The sequence below is a fragment of the Aquarana catesbeiana genome, linkage group LG02, assembly GCF_042186555.1.
Source record: "Aquarana catesbeiana isolate 2022-GZ linkage group LG02, ASM4218655v1, whole genome shotgun sequence".
Lineage (NCBI taxonomy): Eukaryota > Metazoa > Chordata > Amphibia > Anura > Ranidae > Aquarana > Aquarana catesbeiana.
In genome coordinates, this window is record NC_133325.1 from 559,054,574 (window position 1) to 559,082,552 (window position 27,979).

The 27,979-nt window shown below is 40.1% G+C and overlaps 1 protein-coding gene across 1 annotated transcript in view; it reads left to right on the forward strand.

Annotated features, from left to right (window-relative positions):
* The window catches only part of NUDT3 (nudix hydrolase 3), a 66,767-nt gene extending 40,826 nt beyond the window's left edge, over positions 1 to 25,941 (forward strand). The window contains exons 2-5 of the mRNA XM_073616030.1: positions 3,232 to 3,342; positions 16,864 to 16,908; positions 20,278 to 20,362; positions 20,513 to 25,941. Coding sequence (XP_073472131.1) covers positions 3,232 to 3,342; positions 16,864 to 16,908; positions 20,278 to 20,362; positions 20,513 to 20,673 — 402 coding nt within the window. The 3' untranslated portion in view covers positions 20,674 to 25,941. The remainder of the gene's footprint in view (positions 1 to 3,231; positions 3,343 to 16,863; positions 16,909 to 20,277; positions 20,363 to 20,512) is intronic.
* The last annotated feature ends 2,038 nt before the right edge of the window (positions 25,942 to 27,979 follow it).

A 27,979-nucleotide genomic window follows, 5' to 3' on the forward strand; every position in this document is an offset into this window, starting at 1 on the left:
CCACTATGCTTAAAGGGTATCTGTCACTTTTGTGGGGAAAAAAAATAGCATATACAATTAGCAAGCGATTTATTGAAATTTTATGCTGGATCAAGATTGGGCTTAGGGTACGTTTAAGGGGGCCTGGGGGCTGCCTTCAGGTGTGTGTTGTGTGTTTTTTTATCTTCATGCATAGAATGCAAAAAAAAACTTATTGCCTTTTAGAACCACTTTAAATCATTTTCTTGGAGTCCATAGAGATACTGCCACCTGCAGGTGGATTAGACACTTGCAAACAAATAAAATTTTAAGCAAGCCCAGGATAGCTGCTCCTACTACCAGCATACTTCCTTTTTTTTTTTTTTTTTTTTTTCTTGCTAGGAGGATGAACATCCTTTTCATTAACTCTGCTGGGGCTGAGCATTGGGAATTGCCTCATTATTTGTACCGCTGGACACCTTTTTTGAAATCCCTGCTCTTCTCTGGTTTTACCATGGAAGGGGTAAAAGTTGAATGCTGGCGTAATCCACTGGGTGGAACATTCTGCTCTTCCCCTTTTTAACTTTTCATTATTGAGAAAGCTTCACTTTACAAAGAGCCAGGTGGTACTCCCAATCTCTGGTACTGTTGACTTTTTTTTTTGTACCAGAAGCCTTGCCTTGAACTCTGAGCTTGGTTGCATCACTGCCACACAGTCATATTATGTTTGTATCTAGACACAGAGGAGAGAGTCAGGTGTAACAGATGACCCCAGCTCACACTCCCCTAACCATTCATGAGACATTTTAACTCTGCCCTCTGAAAGCACTGATGTCTGCAATCAAAAATAACCTATAATTTTAGGGTTTATTTCACTGCAGTCCTCCCTAGCTCTGCAGGAGAGACTGAATCCCCTGCTTTATTTACTGCATTCAAACTGGACAGATTCACCCATTTACCTTGCGGAAAAAGACCATGGAGGCTACAGGTGTGCTTCTGCTGCAAAGTCAACCTCTCACTGCCTTGTGGCCTTAAATTGTTACTAAACCCACAACAGTAAAATCAGTCTGTATATGCAGTAGAGCAGGGTTAGGCAACCTGGGGCTCTTCAGCTGTTGCAGAACTACAAGTCCCATCATGCCTCAGGCATTGCTGTCAATCAAAGCCAGTAATAAGGGAGTGGGGGGCGGGGCTGAGTCCTGCTGTCTGTGGTAATGAATGCAGCAGTATGGCTCGGGTAATGGATGCAGCATGGGGGCACTGGACAGAGGGGAGAGGCCAGGAGCACCGACGGGGGACCCAAAAAGAGGTTTGCGATCGCTCTTCTTCTTTAAAAATTTTTTTTTTTTTTTTTTTAATTTACCTTTCTATACAATCACTTTAACCGTTTTCCAGGGCCTTGCGCCTCCCACCCCAAAGCACCTTGTTCCCATGTTAAGGACAAGGGCCTCTTCTCGACAGCCCTGGCCGGTGGTTGTCGGGGTCTGAGGGCGGGGCTTATCGGAAACTGGAAGCCGCCCTTAACAAGGGGGCCCCCAGATCCTGGCCCCCCACCCATTTTGAATCAGTATGGGGTACATTGTACCCCTACCCATTCAACTTAAAAAAAAAAAAAAAAAAAACACAGGTTTTTAAAGTATTTTATTAAGGCAGCTCCAATTTTCTCCTCTCTCCTCCAGTTGTCCTCCATCTCCAGTTCTTCTCCTCTTTGTGCTGTCTTCTCGCTCTTTTGCTGGGTCTTTATCTGCTTCTCTATCTGCTGTCTTCTCGCTCTTTTGCTGGGTCTTCTCCCTCTGTTCTTCCGATTGTTAACTCAACGCGATCTCCCAGTGTAATGCTGGGTCTGCCGTGTGCAATGACATATTGGCGTGGGGCGGGGCCACCCGCTGATGTCATCTGAAGGCCCTGCCTCCTTATGACGTCACCACCCGGGGCATGATGGAGACCATGACGTCACAAGGGATGGGGCCTCCAGATGACATCAGTGGGGGGCCCCACCCTATACCAATATAAGTCATTGCACACGGCGGACCCAGCATTACACCGGGAGATGGTGTCCAGTCAACATTAGAAGGAGAACAGACGGAGAAGACACGGAAAAAAGAGCGAGAAGACAGTGGATAGAGAAGACCCAGCAGAAGAGGGAGAAGAACCAGAGAGAGGGAGAAGAAATCGTAAGAGACACCAGAGCTGCCTTAGTAAAATACTTTAAAAACCTCTGTACTGTGTTTATTTTTGATGTGTTTTTTTTTTTTTTTTTTAGGTGATAGGGTATGTGAATGAGTATGTACCCTCACATAGGGTTAGGGGCCAGGATCTGGGGGCCCCCTTGTTAAAGGGGGGCTTCCAGATTCTGATAAGCCCCCGCCCGCAGACTCCAACAACCACCGGCCAGGGTTGTCGGGAAGAGGCACTTGTCATCAACAACATGGCGACAAGGTGCTTTGGGGTGGGGAGCGCAGGGCCCCCCTGCCCCAAAGCACCCACCCCCCATGTTGAGGGCATGTGGCCTGGTATAGTCCAGGAGGGGGGGGGGACTCGCTCGTGCCCCCCCCCCCATCCTGACCTGCCGGACTGCATGCTCAGATAAGGATTTGGATTGGTTTTTGGGGGACCCTGCGCCACTTTTTTTTCCCGTGGGGGCTCCCAAAAGTGGCTAAAAGCTAGCGCAGCCAAACGCACACTTATGCCCATGCAAAACGCTGATATGATCGCATTTTTAAAGCAGCGTTTTCCTGCCAGCAATCCGACATGTATGCATGGATCCTATGGGTTGTCGCGCTGTGGTGAAGATGGCTGCGAAACTTATAGTAAAAAAAGTGTGTGTGTGTGTGTGTGTGTGTGTGTGTAAATATATATAATTTCCTAGCTCTGCCTGATTGAAACTTCAGATTGAGGCATCAAATAATGGGTTATAACTTCTGTGATTCAATCAGTTCTGTGTGTACATTTCAGCTTGAGTTATTAAGCTTTGCAAACTGGATTTTTATGACACCACAGTATACAGAAACTGGAGGGCATGTGGAAAAAAGCCTAGAACTCCAGCTACTGGCTAGTGGAAATAAGACTACATTATGTTTGCATGTAGTATTTCAACCTGAATAAACACATTTTCTAAAAAAAAAAAAAAATGTACATTTCCTCTTATTGTCGAACTAGAAGTGGTAAAATTGGTAAACTATCACAAAATGCATAAGCAAAATTTGATATAGGGTCAAGAGATGAAGATTGGCTATAAATCAATACAAACGTTACTGCATACTCTTTCCCCAGGTACTGTTGGTAAGCAGCAGTCGCTATCCAGATCGATGGATTGTCCCAGGCGGAGGTCTGGAGCCAGAGGAGGAGCCCAGTGCAGCAGCCGCTCGAGAGGTTTTTGAAGAGGTAGTTGCTCTCTTCCTTTTTTTTTTTTTTTTTTTAGTTTAGTAATTTGAAAATCTTCAATGTCCGCATAATACTCTAATTCTACTTATTAAAACTTTTGTGAAAGAAGTTGAAATATAAGGCTGAAACCATGTGTGCATCTTGGCTAGATGTCTTTTCCATTGAAGTGAAAAAGCATCAAAAACATAAGTGGCAATGTACTGTGCATTGTAGGCAAGCCCAAAATAATGAGCATTTGCCGCATGTTTACATGTGTTTTTTTTCACATTTATTTTAAGGGAAGACATGCATTGCCACATGTTCCAAAGTGTGTTGACTTGTGTTCTGATATGTTGCCATTGATATCAAGGGTAAACAGAAAAAACTAACTCGCCACGCTCAACCCAGGTATTTCTTAAAGGCTACGACGAAGATTAGTGCTGCGGCTGAGGCACCTGCAAGCAATAATATGTCTACTGTGCAAAAAAGCTGACTTAGTCAGGCACTGAAAAAATATTTATTGCAAACGGTGTTAAAAACCCGTAAAGTACAACTGCGCCAAATAAGGCTTACATCATAGCTCAAATTAAGGCCGCCTTTGGTTGAAATGCATTGGATCAGCGGTACTTTATGGATCTTTAACCCTGCTTGCAACAAATGGCTAGAATTTTAGTCCCTGATCTAGAGTCAGCATTTTTTGTGTCGTGTTATCAAGGGTAAACGCAATTTGCCAAAAGTGTGAGTTCAACTTTAAAGTGTGTGTTATCCCAACATTTCATATTCCTGACGTGTGTTTGTTGTACCATGTATTTGTATTACATATCCTGTTCTCTGTGTAAAATACCTTGTGAACCTGCCAATCCCCATGCTTTCCTCTTTCAAACTGACCACACTAGGCATGGAAGTAGTGTGGTCAGTTTTCTTTTTTTACATTCAACTTAGGAGCAACGCCTGCCTGTCCTTCAATGGTCAGAATTGTGCTGACACCCCCCCCCCTTTACAGTAGGTCCCTGGGAAGATGTACTGCTGTTCCTCTTATGCCTCCTAAGCCCCTTAAAGCGGGGATCCACCCACACCGCCAAAAAAAAAAAAATTAAAAGCCAGCAGCTACAAATACTGCAGCTGCTGACTTTTAATACATGGCCACTTACCTGTCCCAGGGTCCAGAGATGTCAGCAGGCGACGCCGAGAACCCGCTCGGTTCTCGGCAGCTGCCGCTGCCATCCTAGGTGAGGGAATCAGGAAGTGGAGCGTTGCAGCTTCACTTCCCGGTTCCCTACTGCGCATGCGCGAGTCGCGCTGCGAATCGTAAGTGGTCCCCGCTCTCTCCTGGGAGCTGTGTGTTTCCCAGGAGACATTGCGGTGGGGACGGGAAGAGGCGTAGATTCCCATGGGAGTCTATGCCGGTAGTGGGTGCAAATACCTGTCTTAGACAGGTATCTGCACCCCCCTCCCCCCTGAAAGGTGTCAAATGTGACACCGGAGGGGGGGAGGGTTCCGAAAAGCGGAAGTTCCATTTTTGTGTGGAACTCCGCTTTAATTACATAAAACAGAAGTCTTGTGATGACTTTTAAAACCAGAACAAAATGTACACACACACATGCATATACAGTCATATATACAAACATTTTGCCTTGCATTTCTATTTCAAACTGGTTGTTTTACAAGGTAAGGGTTCACATATAATTGAAGAAATATAAGGCCATATTTGAATTCCATTTGACATTTGAAATTTGAGCTGTGATAAGTGTGAATGCTTGGTAACAAAGTACCTTGTTTGCAAATCCTTACTTCTCATCCAGCAATTCCTTTATAAAGCAGCTGTTGAGTAGAATAATAAATATGCAGCTCTGTTCATAGATGCAGCAGATGCAGTACACGTTGCAACATAATGCAGTTTACAATAAAACCAAGCATATCCTTGGCAAAGTGTGGATTGACATAAAGAAATGTTTAGGTTTCCTGGTCTAAAAAAAAAAGACATACAGGTAACCTGATTACACATGTTTACATATATAAGCAGGGGTTAAAGGTCACATTAATCCCAGACCAATGTGTGTTATACTGATCACTTTATGAGCTACATAAATATGCAGTCTGGGGGGAAGACAAACTATATTGTGATTAAGAAAAAAGGTAAAGCAAGTCTAGGGTAGTTAGAAAAATTCACCATGCAGAAAAAGATGTAGTTTTGGCAAGTGGACAAGATCTTGGGAAATAAATTTTTCCTGACGCCTCCATGGCAGTACACACTGGGTTGTGACTCCGCCCCCACAACCTGACAGGATTGGTTAGCTATAAATTTGAAGGGGAGACACCCCGCTGCATTCTCTTTTTTATCCTCACCTGACAGATTGGGATAAGCAAGCTTGCTCCTGTTATCAAGATTAAAGAAAAAGGTCTAAGTTCAAGTACCCTTAAGGTACAAGTATCCGCCTTGTCGGCCAAAACAGGCATTAGATGGGCATTACATCCACTGGTAATCCAATTCCTGAGAGCCTGTCTGAAAATCAAACCACCCAAGAAACCAGCTTTTCCATCATGAGATCTCTCAGTAGTTCTCGATGCCTTCACCAATCCTCCTTTTACTCCATCTGAATCAATCTCTCTGTGGGATCTGACTTTAAAACTGTCTTTTCTCATTGCAATTACGTCAGCAAAGAGGGTATCTGAAATCCAAGCACTGATGGCATCAGAACCTTACTTAGTATTCTTTCCTGATAAAGTAGTACTAAGACCTTCAGACCACTTCATCCCGAAGGTAGCAACTTCCTTTCATTACAACCAAGACATTGTCTTACCATCCTTTACTAATGATCAAGGTGAGCCTCATCCCCTGGATGTTAAAACAACTATCATTAGTTACCTGGCTTCTACAAATTCTTTTAGGAAGACGGATGCCCTCATGGTCATTCCACATGGAAACCGACGAGGTCAAGCGGCTACTTCACGTACTATCGCCTCCTGGTTAGTCAAGTCCATCAAGAAGGCATACTCCATGCATCATCTGGCAATTCCCGAAGGCATCAGGGCTCACTCGACCAGGGCAGTGGCTACCTCCTGGGCAGCGTATTGCAGGGTTTCACCAGAAACGATTTGCAAAGCAGCAACTTGGTCCTCCAGACACACTTTCATTTCTCACTATAGAGTAGATTCTGCTCACTTGGCTATGGCAGACTTCGGTAGATCTGTTGTTAGAGCCAATTCTTCCGCATTATAAGGAATAAATATTATTTTCTTGCACCCTCCCAGCTGGCGAGTTATTTCCCAGTGTGTGCTGCCATGGAGGCGTCAGGAAAACGGAAAAATGTATACTCACCTTTCGGTAATTTTCCTTTCCTGACGCCTCTCCATGGCAGCACACAGATTCCCATCCCGTTTTATGGTAATATATTTACAGAGAATGCAGCGGGGTGTCTCCCCTTCAAATTTATAGCTAACCAATCCTGTCAGGTTGTGGGGGCGGAGTCACAACCTAGTGTGTGCTGCCATGGAGAGGCGTCGGGAAAGGAAAATTACGGAAAGGTGAGTATACAATTTTCCGTTATTTGAACCAAAGGCTTGATTGTTGCCGAAAGTGTGTGTGTGGGGGGGGGATTCCCAATAAAAGACTGGTATGGTGGTTTGGGAGAAATTCAGTTAAAATGAGTGTTGTAGTTATGGTCCAGACTTGCATGGGTAGACTGCTTCCGGTTCTAAAGCAATCAATGGAGTTTGGAGAAAAAGATCCAGTTTTTATGAGCAAGTTCAGTGGTAAGCTATAACTAAACAATAGGTAAGCCAAGAACTCCTGCTTGTTTTTTTCTTATTTTAGGGCCTGCCAGCTTATACAGAATTGTTAACCTAGAACTGCAATTTTATAATGGAGTTCTTGAATAAATATTTGGGAAATACTTAGTATAGAAGTTTGAGTACTATGCATTTTTTAATTGCAACTGTCAAGGCTCTCCTGGAGTGGAATTAAAATGGTTAGTTCTCATGTGGTGAAAAAAAATATTGAGGTTGTCATTGGTGGCTTCCTTCTAAAAATGCTGCATCTGTCTTCAATCTCATTTTTCCCAGTCATCTTCCAGGACGGCTTACAGAGAGAGAGGCTCCTTCCACCTAGCACAGGAAACACATTATCAACATTATAAAAGACCGCCCATAGGCCATGGCCCCTCAGTATATGTGTTTCCTCCGGGCAGAAAGGAACACTGAAGAAGTTTTGTTATTTTTATCTAGGCCTTCATGCTAGGCAGCAGATTCCAGATTCCTGGAATCTGTTGACAAAGGAGCGCGACTTGCTTACATCGCCAAGTGCGCACGCTCTTGAAACGCGTCCAGCTTTGATGACGTCATCCGTCCGCAGCAAGCTGTCCTGTGCGTTCCACGCCTCGATCTGAGGACGCTCTCCAGAGCCGGCGTCCTCCATCTGCCGGAAGTCCTCAGTTGTCAGCAAGGAATCCACACTGCTTAGGACTAGGGGATGCGTCACTGTATTATTAATACCATGCCTTGTTTATACCTACAAAATGTGAGTTGATCTACATCTATTATTAAAAGCGTTATTTCTAAAATACTGCACCCAGAGGCGTCTCTCTACTTGTGTTTTGTTGCAGCTGAGGAATTGGTTTCTACCCTATCATGATGGCAGCCCTGTTTGCATTTTTTGGATGCTTTTTTTCCATTTTCACCATTCCTAAATACACTCTTTTAGCTGATTATTTTTATGGACTGGATTTACGGACTCTATTTTTATCATTACTTCCTTTTTTTTTTTTTTTTTTTTTTTTAGCAGATTTGTATCAGAATGTGTATGATGTCTGACTTGTTTTGTGCCTATACTTGTTATAATGGGCAGGAATATGGCCTGTAGATGTGGTATCACGTCTTGCTTTCACTCTGACCCTTATACATGACTGAGTATGTTTTTGTTCCGTACTTTGTATATGTTTAAAATCATCAGTACTCTGTATATGTTAAAAACATCAGCACATCTTTTACACAGCCCCCCTAACAGAACAGATATAGTGAGTCAATGTAAATGTTCTGTTACTGCTTCAGGCTCAGTCTCCTAAAGAATTGATCGGCATAGCTTACCACAATGTGCTGTATGAAGTCAGACTTTCTTCTTTGGGCAGAGCACCTGTCATTCATAAAAATGTCAGGTTCATTCTTACCCAGTTCCTTTCCAAACACCCATAGCTGCCGTACCAGCATTTAGAATGGGGAAAGGTCATAGGTATGGGCATATGCATTTTGAGTTTGTAAAGCATTGTGGCAGAAATCTCACTGGATAAATACAAGGGCCTATTATCTAGATGTCCATTGATACCTCTTGACTGAAGATTATGTAGGGTGAGATCTAAATATTGCAGATCAACCTCTAGTTTGTTTATTCTGGGGCCCATATAAAGGCAAGAGGGCGTCAAAATATTTACTATCGCAAGGTGATTGAAATATGCAATGATGGGGCGGCAGGAGGCGGAGCCTAGCGGAGCAGACATGCATTGTTAGAGCTCCACACCGCTGAGGAGAGAAGAGAAGGACAAAGCGGAGCCTGCAGGCTCAAAAGGTATCCATTTGAACCTTTTTGCCCCAGGGAACAAACTGTGAAAGTTTGGGCAGGAAATATGGTACTGGGAGGAAACCGTGGCAGAAATAAAAATCACCTCACAAAGAGCTCACAGGCACTCACTGGAGCTGAAGCAGCTCCAGTCACCTCACAAGATACAGCATCAGGGCGCTCTCACAGACAGAAAATGTCACAGCAAGACTCTCCATTTGAGTCAGATACAGAACAAATCCTCTCACAAACTTCTCCACAAGCCTCCTCAGCATCCCCAGTAATATTATTACAGTTTGAAAAGATGCTTCATAAGGCTTTAAAACAAACCTCAGACCAAATAACAAAAAGCCTAACCAAAGAAATAAGAGAGCTGGGAAACCGCACCGCAGCCCTAGAAATAAAAATGGATGAAATTGAAATTACAACCCAAGAAAATATAACAGAATTGGAACAATTAAAAAAAGAGAATTTAATACTTCAAACTAAGCTCGAAGATTACGAAAATAGAGCCAGACGTTCAAACTTGCGCATAAGGGGAATACCTGAAACTGTGACAGACCTGCAATCTACTATTACAGCTCTATTACAAGAACTAAAGCCAGATATCCCTATTGAACGTTTAGAACTGGACAGAGTACACAGAGCCCTCACAGCCAAAAAGAAAGATGGACCCCCACGTGATATAATCACAAAATTTCATTATTACAGAACGAAAGAACAAATACTAATTGCTGCAAGAGAAAAAAAGGAACTTAATTTTCAAGGACACAATTATCAAATTTTTGCTGACCTATCCCAACTTACTATTACTAAAAGACGATCCATGAAACCCCAACTAATGGAACTGCAACGCCACAACATTATGTATCAATGGGGCTTCCCCTTTTCAGTCAGATTTAACTACCAAGGTACAATTTACAGAAGCAGATCAGCAGATGAACTACAACAAACCCTTTTAAAATTAAATCTGACAGAACCCACAAGCAGCAACACCCCCACACGCAGAAGAATGGCATCATCTTCACCTTCAGGCAGCACTCAGGAAATTTCAGAACAAAATGGGAATCATCATTCTCACAAAAGAGGCCGTTATGCCACATCATCCATGGACCAAGAAGATTCAATGGACTGACATCCTAATTCCTGATATCTCTTCATTTATTATACTAAGAGATGGTTCTCTATAAAAAACCTATATTTATAACTGAATGTAACTGCATTCTGATAGTCACACACTGTGTGGGATCATGTTACATTCCAGTTATATTTCTTATTACTTCTGATTCATATAGCCTTAGAATATATAAGTGAAATAAGGAAATTCTTGTTCAGTTATATATTATCAGGTAATAACAATAGATTTATTACTTTTTAGGACAAATATGTTCAATAATCCAGAAGTAATGGAAGCTTTTTCTTTCTTTTCTTAAAACAAATATATTATTACCTAACTAGTTCCTAGAATTATGTTTTTGTTTATTCTAACCTGAAGCAATACAACCTCAATTTTATGAGTTAACATATCTAAACAGTTACATATGAATAAAATATGTAATTGTTTACTCTAAAAGGGTTAAAATCCCAAAATAATTCAAACTATCTTCATCAATACCAAAGTTATTAACAGTACCTTTCTAACTGAATTATTTAGCCTAGGGCAAGACTAACCATATACAACCACCCTGGAATAAATAATTTCAACAAAAACTATATTCTGCACTCCAATTAATGAAACATCATTTTGATGTCTTTTGACATAGCACTTCTCTCCTGTAAGCGGAAGATCCGTGTACCCCCATTAGCCCTCCTCATTCTCCCAACCATATTATGTGGGAGTGTGACGAAGGCACTTATTCCCCTGAGAGAGATATTTATTCTCTTTCATGGGTAAATTGTGATTACTTGCAAAAAATAATTTATACAATGTATCATCTAATCTCATATGTTTTTTGTTTACTCTTTACTCCAGAATTCACTGGTTTCTTTTCTATCTATTCATCTCTTCAGTCCACACAGGTTGATCTGCGCAGTCAGCTCTGCATAACAAAAAGTAAGTCAAAACTATTTGATCTATTGCCATGGCACCACTGAGTATACTTTCCCTGAATGTTCAGGGAATAAATGTCCCTCAAAAAAGGACCAAAGCCTTCCGTACTTTCCATAACAAGAAGGCTCACATAGTATGCCTCCAAGAAACACACTTCACCAAAGATTCTACTCCAAAATATATTTCTCCTTTTTATCAACAAATTTACACGGCTTCTGCCTGTACCAAGCAAAGGGAAACTCTAATTGCATTTCACCGATCCACACCATTCACCTTATCATCAGAAATTAAAGACCCAGAAGGTAGATACCTGATACTCATGGGTTATATAATGGATACAGCAATCACGGTGATTTCCTACTACGCTCCTAACAAACAACCTACACCATTCCTCTCACATATATTACAAGTGATTAATACACACAAAATAGGAACAGTGATAATGTGTGGGGATTTGAACCAGGTCCTCCTCCCATTTCTAGATAAATCACCTTTTACACCATCCAAAATAACCTCTAGATTACCTTTTTCTCAACTTCTTTCCAAATACAATCTGGTAGATTCGTGGAGAGAAAGTAACCCAATGAAAAAGAAATTCACTTATTTCTCGCACCCTCATCAAACCTTCACCAGAATAGATCATATTTTTCTAACAATAGGAATGATACCAGAAATTATTGCATCAGATATAATTCCGATTCCGTGGTCTGACCATAATGCAGTATACACTACTATAGCCTCAGCCATACCAAAAGCGCGTTGACCCAACGTGGTACTTACCGGACATAATGCTCAAACACCCACTACATCAGATGGCCATTGAACAAGCTTTAAAGGAATACATATCAATTAATAATACAACAGACATCTCCCCAATAACACTGTGGTAAGCTCATAAGCCTGTCTTGCGTGGTACAATACAAAGACAAATGGCACTATTTAAACGGGAACGCAAAAATCTAGCAAAAAAACTAGAACTCCATTTTAATGCAGCCTACATATTATTTCAAGATAATCCATCTCAGAGTACAAAATCTCATCTGGAAAAATCTAGATTGGAATATGATCTATTTCTAACTGAGTCAGTTGATAAATCCCTCAAACGCTCCAAACACAATTTCTACATGAATACAAACAAACCAGGTACATATTTGGCTCGGGCATTAAATTCAACTAACAAATCTTTCAAACCAATACGTTTGAAATTATCAAAAAATGTTTACACTTGTAATCCAGTTAAAATAGTCCATAAATTTCACTCACATCTCGCAACTTTATACAAGACAAACAATGAATTTAATCCTACAGAGGCTGAATCCTTCTTCTCAAAAATAACCTTACCTGAGTTATCTCAGAATCAAAAAAGCAGTTTGGATGAGCCTATAACTATAGATGAAGTTGCTAACGCCATAAAAGACCTAAAACTTAACAAAAGACCAGGCCCAGACGGCTACTCGGCTTTATACTATAAAACATTCTCAGAAATACTCTCTCCCATTCTCACTGAAACTTTTAACAAACTTCTAGATGGACATTCTTTTCGGCAAGAAACACTAATGGCAATTGTTTGTATGATCCCAAAACCCCTTTCTGATGATACTTCCTGTGTGAATTATCGGCCTATCTCTCTGTTAAACCTCGATATTAAATTATTAGCAAAAATAATAGCAAAACGCCTCAATAGCATTATAGGAAAATTAATACATAGAGATCAAGTAGGCTTCATGCCAAATAGAGAGGCAGGCGATAATATACTCAGGGCAGTGTTATTGGCACATATTGCTAAAAAACGGAAAATCCCTTTATGCTTTCTATCTCTCGATATTAAGAGGGCATTTGACACAGTATCCTGGCAATATATGCAATATTCATTACAAAAATGGGGTTTTGGACCTCACTTTTTAACATGGATCAAAGCATTATATAATAAACCCAAAGCCTATATAAAATATGCTGGATACAAATCTGAAGCCTTTAATATCGAAAGAGGTACCCGACAGGGTTGCCCATTATCTCCCTTATTATTTGCCCTTATACTCAAACCCATGGCCCAATACATCAGAACAAACCAAACTATAACTGGCATTGAAGTAGGAGGTATTACACACAAATTATGTATATTTGCAGACGATATATTACTTTTTCTATCATCACCACAGGTCTCTGGTCCTAACTTAATACCAGCTCTTGATGGATTTGCAGCCCTATCCGGCCTTATGATTAATCCTAAGAAATGCCTAGTGCTTAATATTTCACTCACAAACATGGAATTGATCCCGGCTAGGGCTGCACTCCCATTCACATGGGCAGAAAAATCAATCCCATATCTTGGAATTCATTTAACAGCATCTCTTCTGACTTATTCTCAACCAATTATCCTCCTGTATTAAGACAGATCACAAATCTAATAAAACAATGGTCGCAACTTCCTTTATCCTGGATAGGGAAGATTAATGCAATCAAAATGACTATTCTACCCAAATTGCTTTATCTATTCAGAGTCCTCCCTATTCCAATTCCTTCCTATTTTTTGAGAATAGTACAAAAAAGAGCAACTTCGTTTATATGGGGCTCTTCTAAACCACGTATACCTATACACACACTACATCTTCCCAAAAATAAAGGAGGCCTGGGATACCCTAATTTTACTAACTACTACAGAGCAGCACATTTGGCCAGTCTGTCCAAATACCATGCAAAACAGGAAATCCCATTATGGGTATTTATAGAGGCTTCAGAAAATGACCCTCTATTAATATCAAATTTATTATGGCTTGATCCTAAAGACCGCTTTAAAATTCATAATCCCATAACTAAACCCTTCTTATCTCTCTGGGATAAACTAAAAACCAAATATCAGTTACAATCTCCACACAATCCTCTCCTTTCTTTTATCAGAAATCCGGCCTTTTATCCGGCATGGATCTACCCAAATTCTTTTAAAGCTTGGACAACATCAGGCATTCAGACACTAAATGACTTCATAGCATCTAAATCATTCCTTTCATTCCCATCGCTTAGAGAAAAATATGATCTACCAAACTCTGAGATATTTAGATATCTCCAAATCAAAAATTTCTATACACCATTCCTAAAGGGGGATACACCATTATCCCAATTATCCATTTTTGAATCAATCTGTACAAAAGATCCATTTGCTAAAGGTACAATTTCATCACTTTATAATCAATTATATGGAGTAGCAAATCTTAATAGACCCTCTTACGTTCAGAGGTGGGAGGAGGACCTGGGACAAACTTTAGAAGACACGGACTGGTCTAACATATGGCTCACATCTAAGTCATCTTCACCCAACATCTTAGCACTGGAGACAAATTATAAAGTCCTAACTCGCTGGTACCTTGTACCCGCTAGAGTGGCAAAATATTCACCTAATACCTCAGCTCTTTGTTTTCGAGGATGCCCAGAAATAGGCACATATTTACACATATGGTGGACATGCCCAGTAATCCAAACCTTCTGGAAGGAAGTCTTCGTGATTGCATCTAAAATATTTAAAAAAATAATACAACAAGATCCATATTTAACTTTACTTAATCTAAAACCGGAATGGTTAACACTCTCTCAATTCAAACTTATGATCCAACTAATAACGGCTGCAAAACAAACAGTGGCCAAGGCATGGAAATCTCCTACATTGGTACTAGCAGAAACAATTCACAGAATGAATAATACAATGTCCCATGCTAAGATGGTAGCCATCGATCAAAATCAAATTCCAAAATTTGAAAAACTTTGGCATCCTTGGATAAAACAACAGTTCCTGTCAAACTTCAATGACTCTGTCCTGTTGCCATGGTAACAGATTAAATGACTTACAGAGACACCCATTCTAAGGCTTCAAAGAGAACTAAAAAGAATAATAAACTGACGAGCGGGACAACCTTGTGGACCATACCTCTACCTTTCAACCCTTTTTCTTCTTTCTCTTTCCTTTTCTCCACCTTACGATTAAAGCTCATTATCAGAATTTATTTGACCTATATACACTCTACTTGTAAACAATATGTATAGTAGGTATAAATCATTTAAATACCTACAAAAGTAACTAAGGAAATGATATATATCTTTCATTTAGGTTTATGTGAACCCAATGTTTAATATTTGAAATTTCATGATATTTACCTATATAAACCCTACTGTAAAACAATGAGCTTACTTTATAGATCCTTGTAAACTTACTTTATGTATCTTTATAACATTGTATACTCAATAAACTTCTTTTGACAAGGAAATATGCAATGATAGAAGCTTGCCAGGCATCATCGCTGTTTCCTCTAGAAAACATCAAAGCTCCTTCTTGACAGAGCAGGGGCCACTTCTTGGACTAAAAAAGGTCAGCGCGTCTCCTTCCCAGATCTGCTAAATGGCTAACGGATCCAGCTTCCAAACCTTCGTGAAACATTACTGACCGGGCCTGTTCTCTAACCAGAACAGACTATCAGAAGAAAGGTGCTTAAAGCTGTGGTCCCGCCCTGATCAGGTAGTTCTATTTTGTCCTCTCTGTAAGCCATCCTGGAAGATGACTGGGAAAAAACAGGGTTATTACCTGTTAACGCTCTTTTCCAGGACGGCCTCAGCCCCCCCCTTGTTTCGAAGGAATAATTATGTAAAGCAAGTTGGTTGCACCAATGGAAGTGTTTATTTTATCTGTACCTTCAGTTATTTGTTAATACTGAGGGGCCATGCCCTATGGGTGGTCTTTTATAATGTGGATCATGTGTTTCCTGTGCTAGGTGGGAGGAACCTCTCTCTGTAAGCTGTCCTGGAAGATTCCTGGAAAAGAGCATTAACCGGTGATAACCCTGTTTTTTCTTGGTCCGACAGGCAACATGTTTGTGGCCTGATGCAGAAAGAAATTATACATATAGAATAATTGGCATAGCTGTAAATATATTAACTTTTTTATTCTTCTTTCTATTGGTATATGCCTTTTACATTGCTATTGAAAATGGTCCCGCTACCATTACAAACAAAAGCAGGAATGGAGGGGGAGGGAGGGAATGTTCCCATTGTGGGACTGGAGCAAGACACCTTTATTTTAACTTGTAGAAATTTTTAATTAAACGGTTCTATAAATACACGTTAGAGTGGAGTTCCACACACTTTTTTACAACTTTAAGACAAAGGAATGACAACCCCGTCACCGCTTGAGTTTGGATAATTTATTATTTATTTTTTCCTTACCTTTTATGAAGTACCTTGTGTGCTTCCATCCCAGCCTCGCCGCAGCCAAATGCGTCAGGTCCTCTTCTCCCCCCTCTGCCTTCTGGGACCTCTGTGTGTCCCAGAAGATGACGGGGCCGTTCAAAGCGCTGTGTGACTCCATGCGCAGTAGGAAACCCGTAGTGAAGTCTGAAGGCTACAATGCCGATTTCCCTTAGTTGGAATGGCGGCGCCTGCACCTGTTCCGATGGTCGGTTTGACCTTGTGGGGGCAACATTGCGGGCTCCCTGGACAGGTAAGTGTCCTTTTTAAAAGTCAGCAGCTACAGTATTTGTAGCTGCTGACTTTAAAAAAAAAATGTTTTGCAGCTGGAACTCCGCTTTAAAGCTACAATTCTTGGTCTTTCCTGAAAATATTATGTTCTGGGCTGTCATGCTGACCCTTTGGTTTCAATCATTTTGAAGTGCTGACCAAACAGGTATGCAGATAACGACTGGCTTTCTCTTTCTTTCCTGATCCACAGTCTTGTTCCTGATCAGTAATCAAAGTATTGAGGCTAGAGAGAGTCTAGCCTTTTAAGAAGGAGATTAGTAATAGCAGCCTCTTCGGTCTGTAATGACACCTTAATTTAACATACAGGAATATTGAGCAGGTTACAGTTTTTGAGTTGTGAATACTACTAAGCATTCCCTGTATTGGCACACTTTTGTTTGTTTTATAACCAGAGATTTTCTTTGATACTTCTTGTTTCCAATAGGCTGGAGTTAAAGGCACACTGGGTCGTATGCTGGGTGTGTTTGAAGTAAGTAACCTTTGTTAATGTTGAAATAAAGTTTGAGAAAGATAACACGTTACATTTTTAGAATTTAAGGATTTTTTATGTATTAAAACAGTTCAATAATGTAAATTTCAGTATAAATAATATTTGTAAGTATAACTGTCACAAGTGTAACTAAAGGCAAAACTTTTTTTCATTTTTGTATAGAGTAAAGGAGGATTATCACTCCTGTCAATTTTTTTTTTTTTTGCCATCTTTGTCCCATAGAGGATATTTCCCTTCACTTTCTGTCCATTAGTCAAAAGTTATAAGAAATCCCTCCAAAGTGAGGGAACTCCAGGGTGACCAGAGACAGCAAAAAAAAAAAACTGACAGGTGTTCTAATCCCTTTCAATGCTGTCCAAAACTAAAAAAAAAAAAAAGTTGTGCCTTGTAGTTGCACTTTAACATGGCCTATAAAGTTTTACAATTTCTTTGAGCAAAGTATTATAGTATCTCTATGCCTCTGCCAGGTATGCATGTTCTGTACCTGGAAGTTTTGTTATTTGTAGAAGCTCCCCCAGGCTTCTCTCACATGGGCATTGGACCCTCTAAAAAGTGATTTGAGTGGCCGTTTGCAGGTGTTCAGCACTGCCACCTCCTTATTTGCCCGTGTGTGTTTTTTTTTTTTTTTTTTTACCCAAATGCAGATTTAACATAGAAATTCCATGCCATTACCCCATGCCAAGTGTTTGGCATGCAGTTGAGGCATGGTCCCATTGACTTTAATAGCTGCATTTGACAAGCGGAATACCTTTCGAATGTGATAAGGCAAGTTAAAAACGCTTCATTGTGGATGGAAGAAATGGAGTCGTGGCAACGTTAACAGACCTGAGCAGCTGCCATAGTTACATAGTAGGTGAGGCTGAAAAAAAGACACAAGTCCATCAAGTCCAACCTTTGTGTGTGATTATATGTCAGTATTACATTGTATATCCCTGTACCCCATTCAGGTGCTTATATAATAGTTTTTTGAAACGATCGATGCTCCCTGCTGAAACCACCGCCTGTGGAAGGGAATTCCACATCCAGGCCGCTCTTACAGTAAAGAACCCTCTACACAGTTTAAGGTTAAACCTCTTTTCTTCTAATTTTAATGAGTGGCCACGAGTCTTGTTAAACTCCCTTCTGTGGAAAAGTTTTACCCCTGTTGTGGGGTCACCAGTATGGTATTTGTAAATTGAAATAATTTCCCCTCTGAAGCGTGTCTTCTCCAGAGAGAATAAGTTCAGTGCTCAGAACTTTTCTTCATAACTAATATCCTCCAGTCCCTTTAGTAGCTTTGTTGCCTTCTCTGTACTCGCTCCATTTCCAGTACATCCTTTCTAAGGACTGGTGCCCAGAATTGGACAGCATACTCCAGATGAGGCTGGATCAAAGACTTGTAGACTGGGAGAATTATCGCTTTATCTCCTGAGTTAATCCCCTTTTTAATGCATGCCGATATTCTGTTTGCTTTGTTAGCAGCAGCTTGGCATTGCATGCCATTGCTGAGCCTATCATCTACTAGGACCCCCAGGTCCTTTTCCATCCTTGATTCCCCCAGAGTATAGATTGCATTCATATTTTTGCCACCCAAATGCATTATTTAAAAATTTTCCACATTAAACCTCATTTGCCATGTGGTTGCCCACCCCATTAATTTGTTCAGATCTTCTTGCAAGGTTTCCACATCCTGTGGAGAAGTTATTGCCCTGCTTAGCTTAGTATCGTCCGCAAATACAGAGATTGAACTGTTTATCCCATCCTCCAGGTCGTTTATAAACAAATTAAATAGGATTGGTCCCAGCACAGAACCCTGGGAGACCCCACTTTCCACCCCGGACCATTCTGAGTACTCCTCATTTATCACCACCCTCTGAACTCGCCCTTGTAGCCAGTTTTCAATCCATGTACTCACCCTATGGCCCATGCCAACAGACCTTACTTTGTACAGTAAACGTTTTTGGCGAACTGTATCAAATGCTTTTGCAAAATCCAGATACACCATGTTTCCAGGCCTTCCTTTATCTAGATGGCAGCTCACCTCCTCATAGAAGGTTAATTGATTGGTTTGGCAAGAACGATTCTTCATGAATCCATGCTGATTACTGCTAATGATACCATTTTCATTACTAAAATCTTGTCTAAAGTCCCTTATCCCCTCCAAGAGCTTGCATACTATTGATGTTAGGTTAACTGGTCTGTAATTCCCAGGGATGTATTTTGGCCCTTAAATATTGGTGCTACATTGACTTTTCTCCAATCGGCTGGTATCATTCCAGTCAGTAGACTGTCAGTAAAAATTAGGAACAATGGTCTGGCAATTACTTGACTGCGTTCCCTAAGGACCCTTGGGTGCAAGCCATCTGGTCCCGGTGACTTATTAATGTTAAGTTTTCTAAGTCTATTTCTAATTCTGTCCTCTGTTAGCCATGAGGGTGCAAAGATGACGCTTTTTTTCTTGTGTATTGGTGTGTATCCATTAGTTGGAGTAGTTGAATGACTACATCTCCCCTGCCAATTCACAGAACATGATGCATTGTGTAATAGTAGTAAGAGGAAGGAGTTTTATGAATTAGGAGGCGGGGGGGGGGGGGTCAAGCGGCATAACTTTTCTAAATAGCAGTAGTTTCTGTTAATTTTCACAGCTGCTCAGGGCATTATCCAGTAGCTGTGAGCAAACAATTGCAGGAGGAAAAAAACTTCAGCTTAAGTGCCAGTTCACACAGGTGCTTTCTTCGAGATCGCATGTGATTTGCACAGCACTGCTGTGCAAATCACATGTGATGTCCGTGCAATGTGGTTTCAGCCATACAGCTAGTTTGGCTGAATTTGCATCGCATTAGGACCAAACCCGCACAGGACTGTCAGTTCGCAGTGCGATATGTGAGCTGAAATGGGGGTGTCATTAACATTGTATTGACACTCCCAGAAATTCGCATATGGCAGTGTGAACTGTCATGCAAATCGGGTGCGATACAGTAACCTGCAGTGTTCCCGCATCGCACCTATGTGAACCAGCACTTAAAGCAGATATATATTCAAAAATAAAACTGTTGTTACAGTAGTGGTTTAATAAATGTAATTTACCAAGCCTTGCCTGAAAATTTTTGTAGAAGTGATGGTTAGGCAGAACTGGCTCTTTGGCACAGACCACAACCTGACCTGGAAGCATTGCTTTCTGCAGGACAGTTATTTCACTTTGAAGTTAACATCCATTTATAAGTGTAAATTACTGTAATTAATGATATGAATAAAGCACCTTCCTATTTTGCATGAAATAGCAATTAGACTTTTTTTATACAGAAAAAAAACATGTTTTGTCCATGCAAAGATGCTTTCTTTTTTTCTTCAAAATGTATTTCTCTACAGAACTTTGAGAGGAAACACAGAACATTTGTCTATGTCCTGACTGTGACCGAGGTCCTGGATGATTGGGAGGATTCTGTTAGCATCGGTATGTGGGATAAGTTCATCTGCAGATAGTTTTATATATTTGATAAACCTTTTCACAGAAATTTGCAATAATCTTAAAGAATGACTTAAAATTTGTTAGATAACGTACCTGTGATCATAATGTAAGATAATTCAAGTCACGTCTTTATAGGGCGGAAGCGCCGCTGGTTCAGCATTGAGGAGGCTGTTCATGCTTTGCAGGGACACAAACCAGTGCAGGCATCCTACTTCCAAAGTCTGAGGCAGAACTGCCACCCTAACAATGGAGCCATCCCCCTGCCTAGCCAGAGTTCCCTTCCGGACGTCAGATGATCTGTTTACCCTACAGACTCCATCTTTTCTCCTAATCTCCTTTCTTCTCCTGTCCTGGGAAGCATCCAGCAGAAAGAACATCACTGAAAGTGATGAACTCCACTGGGCCTCTGATATTTTGTTGTTCAGCAATGGATTGTGTATGCTGTGATTTTTTTTTTTTTTTCCCCTTTTTGTGTGACATGGACACATTCATGGTTCACTCCTGCTTTCCCTTTTCCTATGTATTTGTGCCATGATCATCTTTACTATAATGTTCTGACTAACCCAGTTTCTGTTTCTCTTTCCTAAGTGGTATGATAGAAACGTTTGCCTGTTAAACCTTTACAGACAGCTATTTAGTGTTCATATTCATCTCCCATATGTACTACGACCTTAATTTCCTCATTTCTTAAGCTACAGCTAAACTAACTGGATGTACTGGAGGATTCTCTAGAGTTTTAAAATGGGGGAAAAAAAAACATTATAAAACCATTAACATTGCTGTTAAACTATAACATCTAATCTTATTTTAGACTTTTTTTTGTGTCCAACTATTTAAATAATTATAAAAAAATGAACTAAAGATTTTCAGAAACCGTTTCATTTTGTACAGTTAGCCAATACTGATAGTTATATATATAATTTTTTTTAAGCTTAGTGCTATGGTCGGTTATATTGTAAAATGACCGGCGCGTCTTAGTAAGCCAGCCAATATTAACATTTTGTTCTAGTATTTTTACTGTAATATAAAGCAAAAATATCAGGAAGCAGTTACTCCAGAAATATCTGAGTTGAATTTTTCAGCAAACTTTTTGTACTTTTAAGCAAGCATATATATATATATATATATTTTTCTTTTTTGTTTTGTTTTTTTTCCAGAATTGTGAAAGGGGTCACCTTTTCTTCAGTTAGAACTTCAAATCCAGTATTTTAATGTTTTTCTGTAAGCAGCTTTTAATACCAGTGTGTAACTATGTCACCTTTGACATACTTTTACGCTTTTCTATTTCCATAATCCTTTTTGCTTGTGTCCTATCATGATGCACTGCAGCTCTAACTGATCTGACTCCTTTTCTGCCATGTGGTTAATCATGTGGACTTACAAACTGTGACAACAGAATATGTGATCTCTGTTTGTGATGTGATGACACCTTACCTAATGATACTTTTTTCTAAATGTTCGCAGTTTGCTCACAGGGCACTTTACCCAACATCTTAGTTATTAAAAACCTGCTACCTCTTGGAATGTAGTCTCACGGTAGATTCTTTTGGGTTGCATGTATTTGAGGGCAAGTATTGGCTAATGAGGAACAAAAAGAATAGGTGCGCTTCTACAGTGGAACATACTTTTATTGCATTTTTGTAGATGTTTCCCCTTTTGTGTGCTGGGGGTAGAGCATGACACTTGAGGGCTGGAAAAAACAAATTTTTGAACTAATTATATGATTATGCCTTAATTATTCTGAACCTATATTTTTTTGTTTTTTAATTAAAATCTGGGCTATATTCAGCATACCGACAGTGGTAGTGGTGGACACAGATTATTTGTGTATTTATATTTTTTTTCTCAATGTGCCATATAGAGGATATGTTTAAATCCCTACTCCAGACTAGTATCTTTTTTTGCTCTACATTTGCTATGCTCTTCAATACTCTTGAGTGGCTTGTCTAATTCAGAGTATTTGAATTGCTTGCTCATGTCACCTCACGTTTTATACTGATCCTCCTCCAGAAGACATGCCTTTGTACCCTTTGGAAATAGGGGGTGTTGGTTTAAAAAAAATGTAAGTAAGCACTATTCTGTTAGTGGGATGAATTACTAAAACTGGAGAGTGCAAGAGTGCATAGAAACCGATCGGCTTCAATTTTGTTATTATTTTTTGCTAAAGCTTAATTGAACAAGCTGAAGTTAGAAGCTGGCTACAATGCACAGCTGCACCAGATTCTGAGTGCTCCAGTTTTAGTAAATCAACCCCAGTATGATATAAACATGTACTTTGGTAAAATGTACAACATAAGTGGAAACACCACATACCCAGTTATTTGGATTACATATAAGTGCTGCCGTTGTGTGTCATTATTCAATTCTATGCCATAATGTATGTAAAAACGATATGCTGTTGTTCTATATGCAGGCACAATGTAACAAATCCTAATTGAATGATGTAGTATACTTCTTTTGAATATATAAGCTTAGGGATTCTTAACCCATGAGTAGGAAAATGTGACTAAATCGAATCTAAATGTGTTTTTTGGTAAATTCTCCTGATCATGTTTGCAAACCTGTCCTGCATATAAAGTATTAATGTGGACCCAGTGAGCTAAAAGTCAGACACAAGAAGTAACTGCACATAAACTTTTTTTTTTTTTGCTTCTGGTAACTAATACATGGCAGGTTTGCTTTAGGTAAATTCTCAGACAGTGCATGTTGCTGTACTTTATCAGTGTCGGTGTAAATTTTTGTGTATGGCAAAAATAGGTACACTTGACTTACTAGATTCGCTGGCATTCACCCATTTGATTTAGGTTATTTACAATATGCGTTGAGATGCAAAAATTCTGATTATGATTTTAAATCGGAAATTGCAAATTTCAGCATAGTGACTGTGCATAGTAGGTGAATGTGCAGGAGCAAGCAAGGTGAGTTCTCCATAGTAGTCAATAGAAAATGATTGCTAAAGTCCATGATTGATCCACCATCTGCAAACAACAAATGTTTTGAAAAAAAAAAAAAATATTACAGCCGGCAGTTTTAACATTTGCCTTGTTTTAAAAATCGTTAATGCTACAGAGACCTGGGTTACCCATTGAAGAATGCAGTGTTGAATGCAGCTCAATCGGGTCAAAATGGAGGAGATAATAGGATAAAAGATCTGAAGGGTATTCTGTGAGAAATGATTAGTGAATGGATGACTGCTTCTGAATGGCAAGAAAGTTACAATCCCAGACTCATTAATGGGGCGTTGTACCTTTCTGACAAATTTGATGTGCAGGGAAAAACAATGAAATCATGAACTTTGGACATATGATGTTCCATATTGCTTGTAAATGGCATTAAAGTATTCACTAATCCCATTGGAAAGGCTACAAAATGAGTTATTTAAAAGGCAGAAACTTCTGAGACATGTACATGTGCTAGTTCCATGAGGGCAATTTTGTAGAAAAATTAAGTATGTGTCAGCAGTTCCCCTTTTGGAAAAATACAGAGCAGTGGGGGCACAGTAGATACAAGTCTGTACGAGGAAACAACATGTCTTGGACCATTATGGCATTGGGTATACAGTTCTGGAGAAACGATCAGACTGATGGCAGATAGGTATTTTTTCCCGAATATAGTACAGTGCATCCTGTGTGAATTCTCCATGTGCTGAATCATGACACTTATAGTTTACGCTGTCTGCATATAACTGGAAATCTGACCCTTTTTCTAGACTTTCCAGTTATGCCCCTGACAGGTGACTTTGTGTACAGGTATCGGCACGGCAGATTCATTCAGTTATGACAAAGTAGCAGGGAGCAATGCTAAATATTAAGAGGGCGCACTAAAAATAATGCAATTACCAGTTTAGGCTGAGAAATAGTAAGCACTTTCACACTGCCAGCGCCCGGGCGTAGGCCGCTATTTTTAGTGGCGCTTTCCAATCGTTTTTGCAGTGCTTTTAGGCTTTTAACACCTGCTAGCGGCCGAAAAAGGGTTTAAACCACCAGCAAAGCGCTGCTGCAGCGGCGCTATGCTGGCGGTTCAATGACGCTGCCCATTGATTTCAAGGGGCGCTTTAAGAGCAGTGTATTCACCTCTCCTACAGCGCTGCAAAGAAGCTGCTTGCAGGACTTTTTTCGACGTCCTAGCAGCGCAGTGCCCCAGTGTGAAAGCACTCAGGCTTTCACACTAGGATTGCAGCTGAGGCTTTTTTAAGGCGCTTTACAGGCGCTATTTTATAGCGCCTGAAAAGTGCCTCCAATGTGAAAGGCTGTCAGGAGCCACAGGTAGCTGTTGATCCCCTGATTGTGAACAGGGAAGTTATAGTATTACAATTATCAGAAAGGTGACTTTAATCTTTTAAGAGAAAAAAAAGTGGTATTCCGCAGCCAACCCAAAATACTTTACAGCTTGTTGTCCTCACCCACCTCCCTAAATACTTACTAAATAGGCCTAAATCGATCTAGCGCTGTGCACGGCTGGATCGTCTCTCCCCTTTCTTCCTCTTCACACAATGACTCGAGCAGCAGGAGAGATTGGCACCTAGTGCTGTCAATCAAATGTTGTGAGGAGGAAGTGGGGGACGGGGGCCAAGCCACGCTATGTGTCTATAGCATGTGTCTCCAAAGACCCACACAGCTCGGGGGCGAGCACGCACCTGTGCCCCTATAGCAAGCAGCTTGCTAAGGCAGTACAAGGAGAAGAGGAGGAGCCAAGATCGCCAGCAGGGAATCCAGAGGAGGAGGTTGGAAGTTGCTCTTTGCAATACTTTTGCACAGAGCAGGTAAGCATAACATGTTTATTACTTTATTTAAAAAAAATGCCTATAGTAACACTTTAAGCTTCTTTTGACACCTTCATTCATGCACCAGGCCCAAAATTGGGAGTAATGGACATCTTTGTCTTTAGCTTTGTGCACGGAATGGGCATTCTGCTCTAAAACCAGTTTGGTACACGTATTGATATCAGGGGACACTGAAAAATGTGCTGGCACTGGGCAGGTGGCACAGTGAAACACTGGATTCATCTGCATATGATCACTCTGCTAGCATTAAATGTAATTTGGGGTGGTGGTGCAGTTCCCCTTGTAGTGTCTAATCTTGACGGTTATGTATAACACGTCTTTAGATGGTAAAAATGCATAGAGAAAGTTTGACGCCATCTAAATAACATGCTTCATATTGTGTATATTTCGTTTTTTTTCTGTATTGCTGAGCCAGGAGAGGGAGAAACAAAGGTTATGAACCCTAAGCTTAAATTTGTTTTTGTTTTTTATGTCTAGTAAGATTGTGTATTTTAGTTTGTTTTATTTCCCTGCAATGTGAAATTATAATATGGATTAATTTCTGAAAGTCCTGTATACAGTTACGGTATTTCCACATTTCTGACTCGATAATAGTGGAGTAATAATAAACAGTCTTTAGCATTCACTGTTCTAAAATAAAACACTATGTGTTAATTTGGATTTTATGATTAGCAATGCATTGTACTGTCAAAAATGAAAAAAATATGTCAAATTTAGTATGGTGTGTTTTTTTTAATGTAATATTATTAACAGAAATAATAAAAACAAACTCTACTTGTCATTGGGTGTTCCTTATTCACTTTTATTTCTTTGTGTATATTTTATTGCCATGATTACTTACATTTTTCAAGTGACCATAAAATGAAGTTGCAAACATCAAAGAAGTGTATTCATCACAGCATAGTAGTAACTTGAAGTTGCATATTTATTGTACCTGCTATAATTACAAAATAAACTTTAAAATATAAATTTTAGTAACTGCCAATCTGCATAAATACATTTCTGACAAGCTACAACATACAGTAACAGTATGGTTTAAAAAAAATAAAAAAGAAAAGAAAAAAAACTTTGAGAAAAATTCAAGTATTTTTTTTATTTTTTTTTTTTAAATGTTACCTTGGCAAAGATGGTGTCATCCGTCCGCAGCAGGCAAGTGGAAGCATTTCTCCTCACCCCCAGTGATCAGACTGCAGTGTGTGTATCCATTGTGAAGTTGTTAACCTTCATAATACCTGAACAAAGATGGCTCTATCCTTTTTAATGATAAAGGCAAATTAAGAAAATTTTTTTTCTCACAAACCCTTCCCTCGGCTCATTTTTCCATTTTTTTTTTTGTGCTTTTTTAGATGTTTTGGGTTCTTAGGCCTTCATTCTGTTTCTAAAGCTTCCTCTGAAAAACGTGAGTTTGGTGGGGGGGGGGGTTCTGCCTGTAAGCTCATATGCCTGTAAAATGGACACATTGGCTAACATTGAGGGGAGTTTCCAGGCAGAAAAAAAGAGCTCACAGCCTGTATGAACAGCTTCTTTGATATGCTGTGTGCATGAGCCCATACACTCCCACGTTTTTTTTTTTTAGCTAAGGTTGAAGATCTGGTGTAGGGGGAATGGAACAACGTGGTTCGGAAGAAATCCTTTCAAACTCATCTATGCAAGCTCTATCCACTCAAAGATTCTGAAGTGAAGCACCTTAAAACAACTTCATTGGTTGAGGCCTCACTTGTGCAACCTGTGAGACATGTACTGCTGGAACTAGATTACATGTTTCCATTCAGAGATGTGCTTAATAGATCCAATGTCATGGATTTATGAAGATCTACCTAAATGCGGGCACATTCTACCCTGCTGCAATAGCCATGACAGTGGTGGCAAGGGCCTTTTAAAGTCTAGGTTGAAAACACTGTAACTGCAGTACAGACTGTAAGACAACTAGTCCAAAGTATTGGAGCTGAATAAATTAAAGATTTATCCAGCTACATTGGTGAGGTTGTAATAGAGGTGATCAGGTGCTAGATTAATGCTGTATGCAATGACAGTGAATAAAGTGCTATGGCTTCTCCAATGGGCAGACAACTCTTTGTCCACTCAGGGGTGGTGCAGAATACCATATAACGGTCAGATATAGTTTGATGACAAACTAGACAAAATTATTTCTAGGGTGACTGGCAGGAAGTTGAGGCGCATATAAGATTAAAGCGGGGGTCCACCTATCTATCGTTTTTTTTTTTTTTTGGAGTTCATTCACAAACTTTTCTTCTCATGATTATCTACTCACATGTTCTGTGTAATAAGTCCGCCTGTGTCCGATTTCATTGTAAAGAATAACTTATAAAATTCACTGAAGGCGGTTTCCATCTTCATTGTGGGCATTTGAAGCCCACAAGCATGTATTTCCTGGATGCGGTGAATGCTGGGAGCAGAGATGTTGTGATGACGCTGTTGCACAATGCATGCTGGGAAGCCTGAGACTAGCTCCCAGGGACTGTGGGAGGTCTGGGAGAGGCTAGAAACACACCTACTCCCATGGGAGGAAAACCAGGAAGTGCAAAGAAGATTAGAAAAAAAAAGGTAATTACGGCGATTTAAATTTTTTTACACAGCATGTCAGCATCTAGGCAAGGAAGAGAATGCATAGAGATAATGTTCAAAATTTGGGTGGAACCCCGCTTTAAGCAACATTTCAAACATAGAAGTTTTTAATCACACCGGCCACACCCAGAATGTTCAATAGATGCAAAAGCATACAGACCAGGTTGAGAATTCAGAACTCATTTAGTAGCACATTTCAATAACCATTGTTTCTTCACAAAGAGCGCTCACTA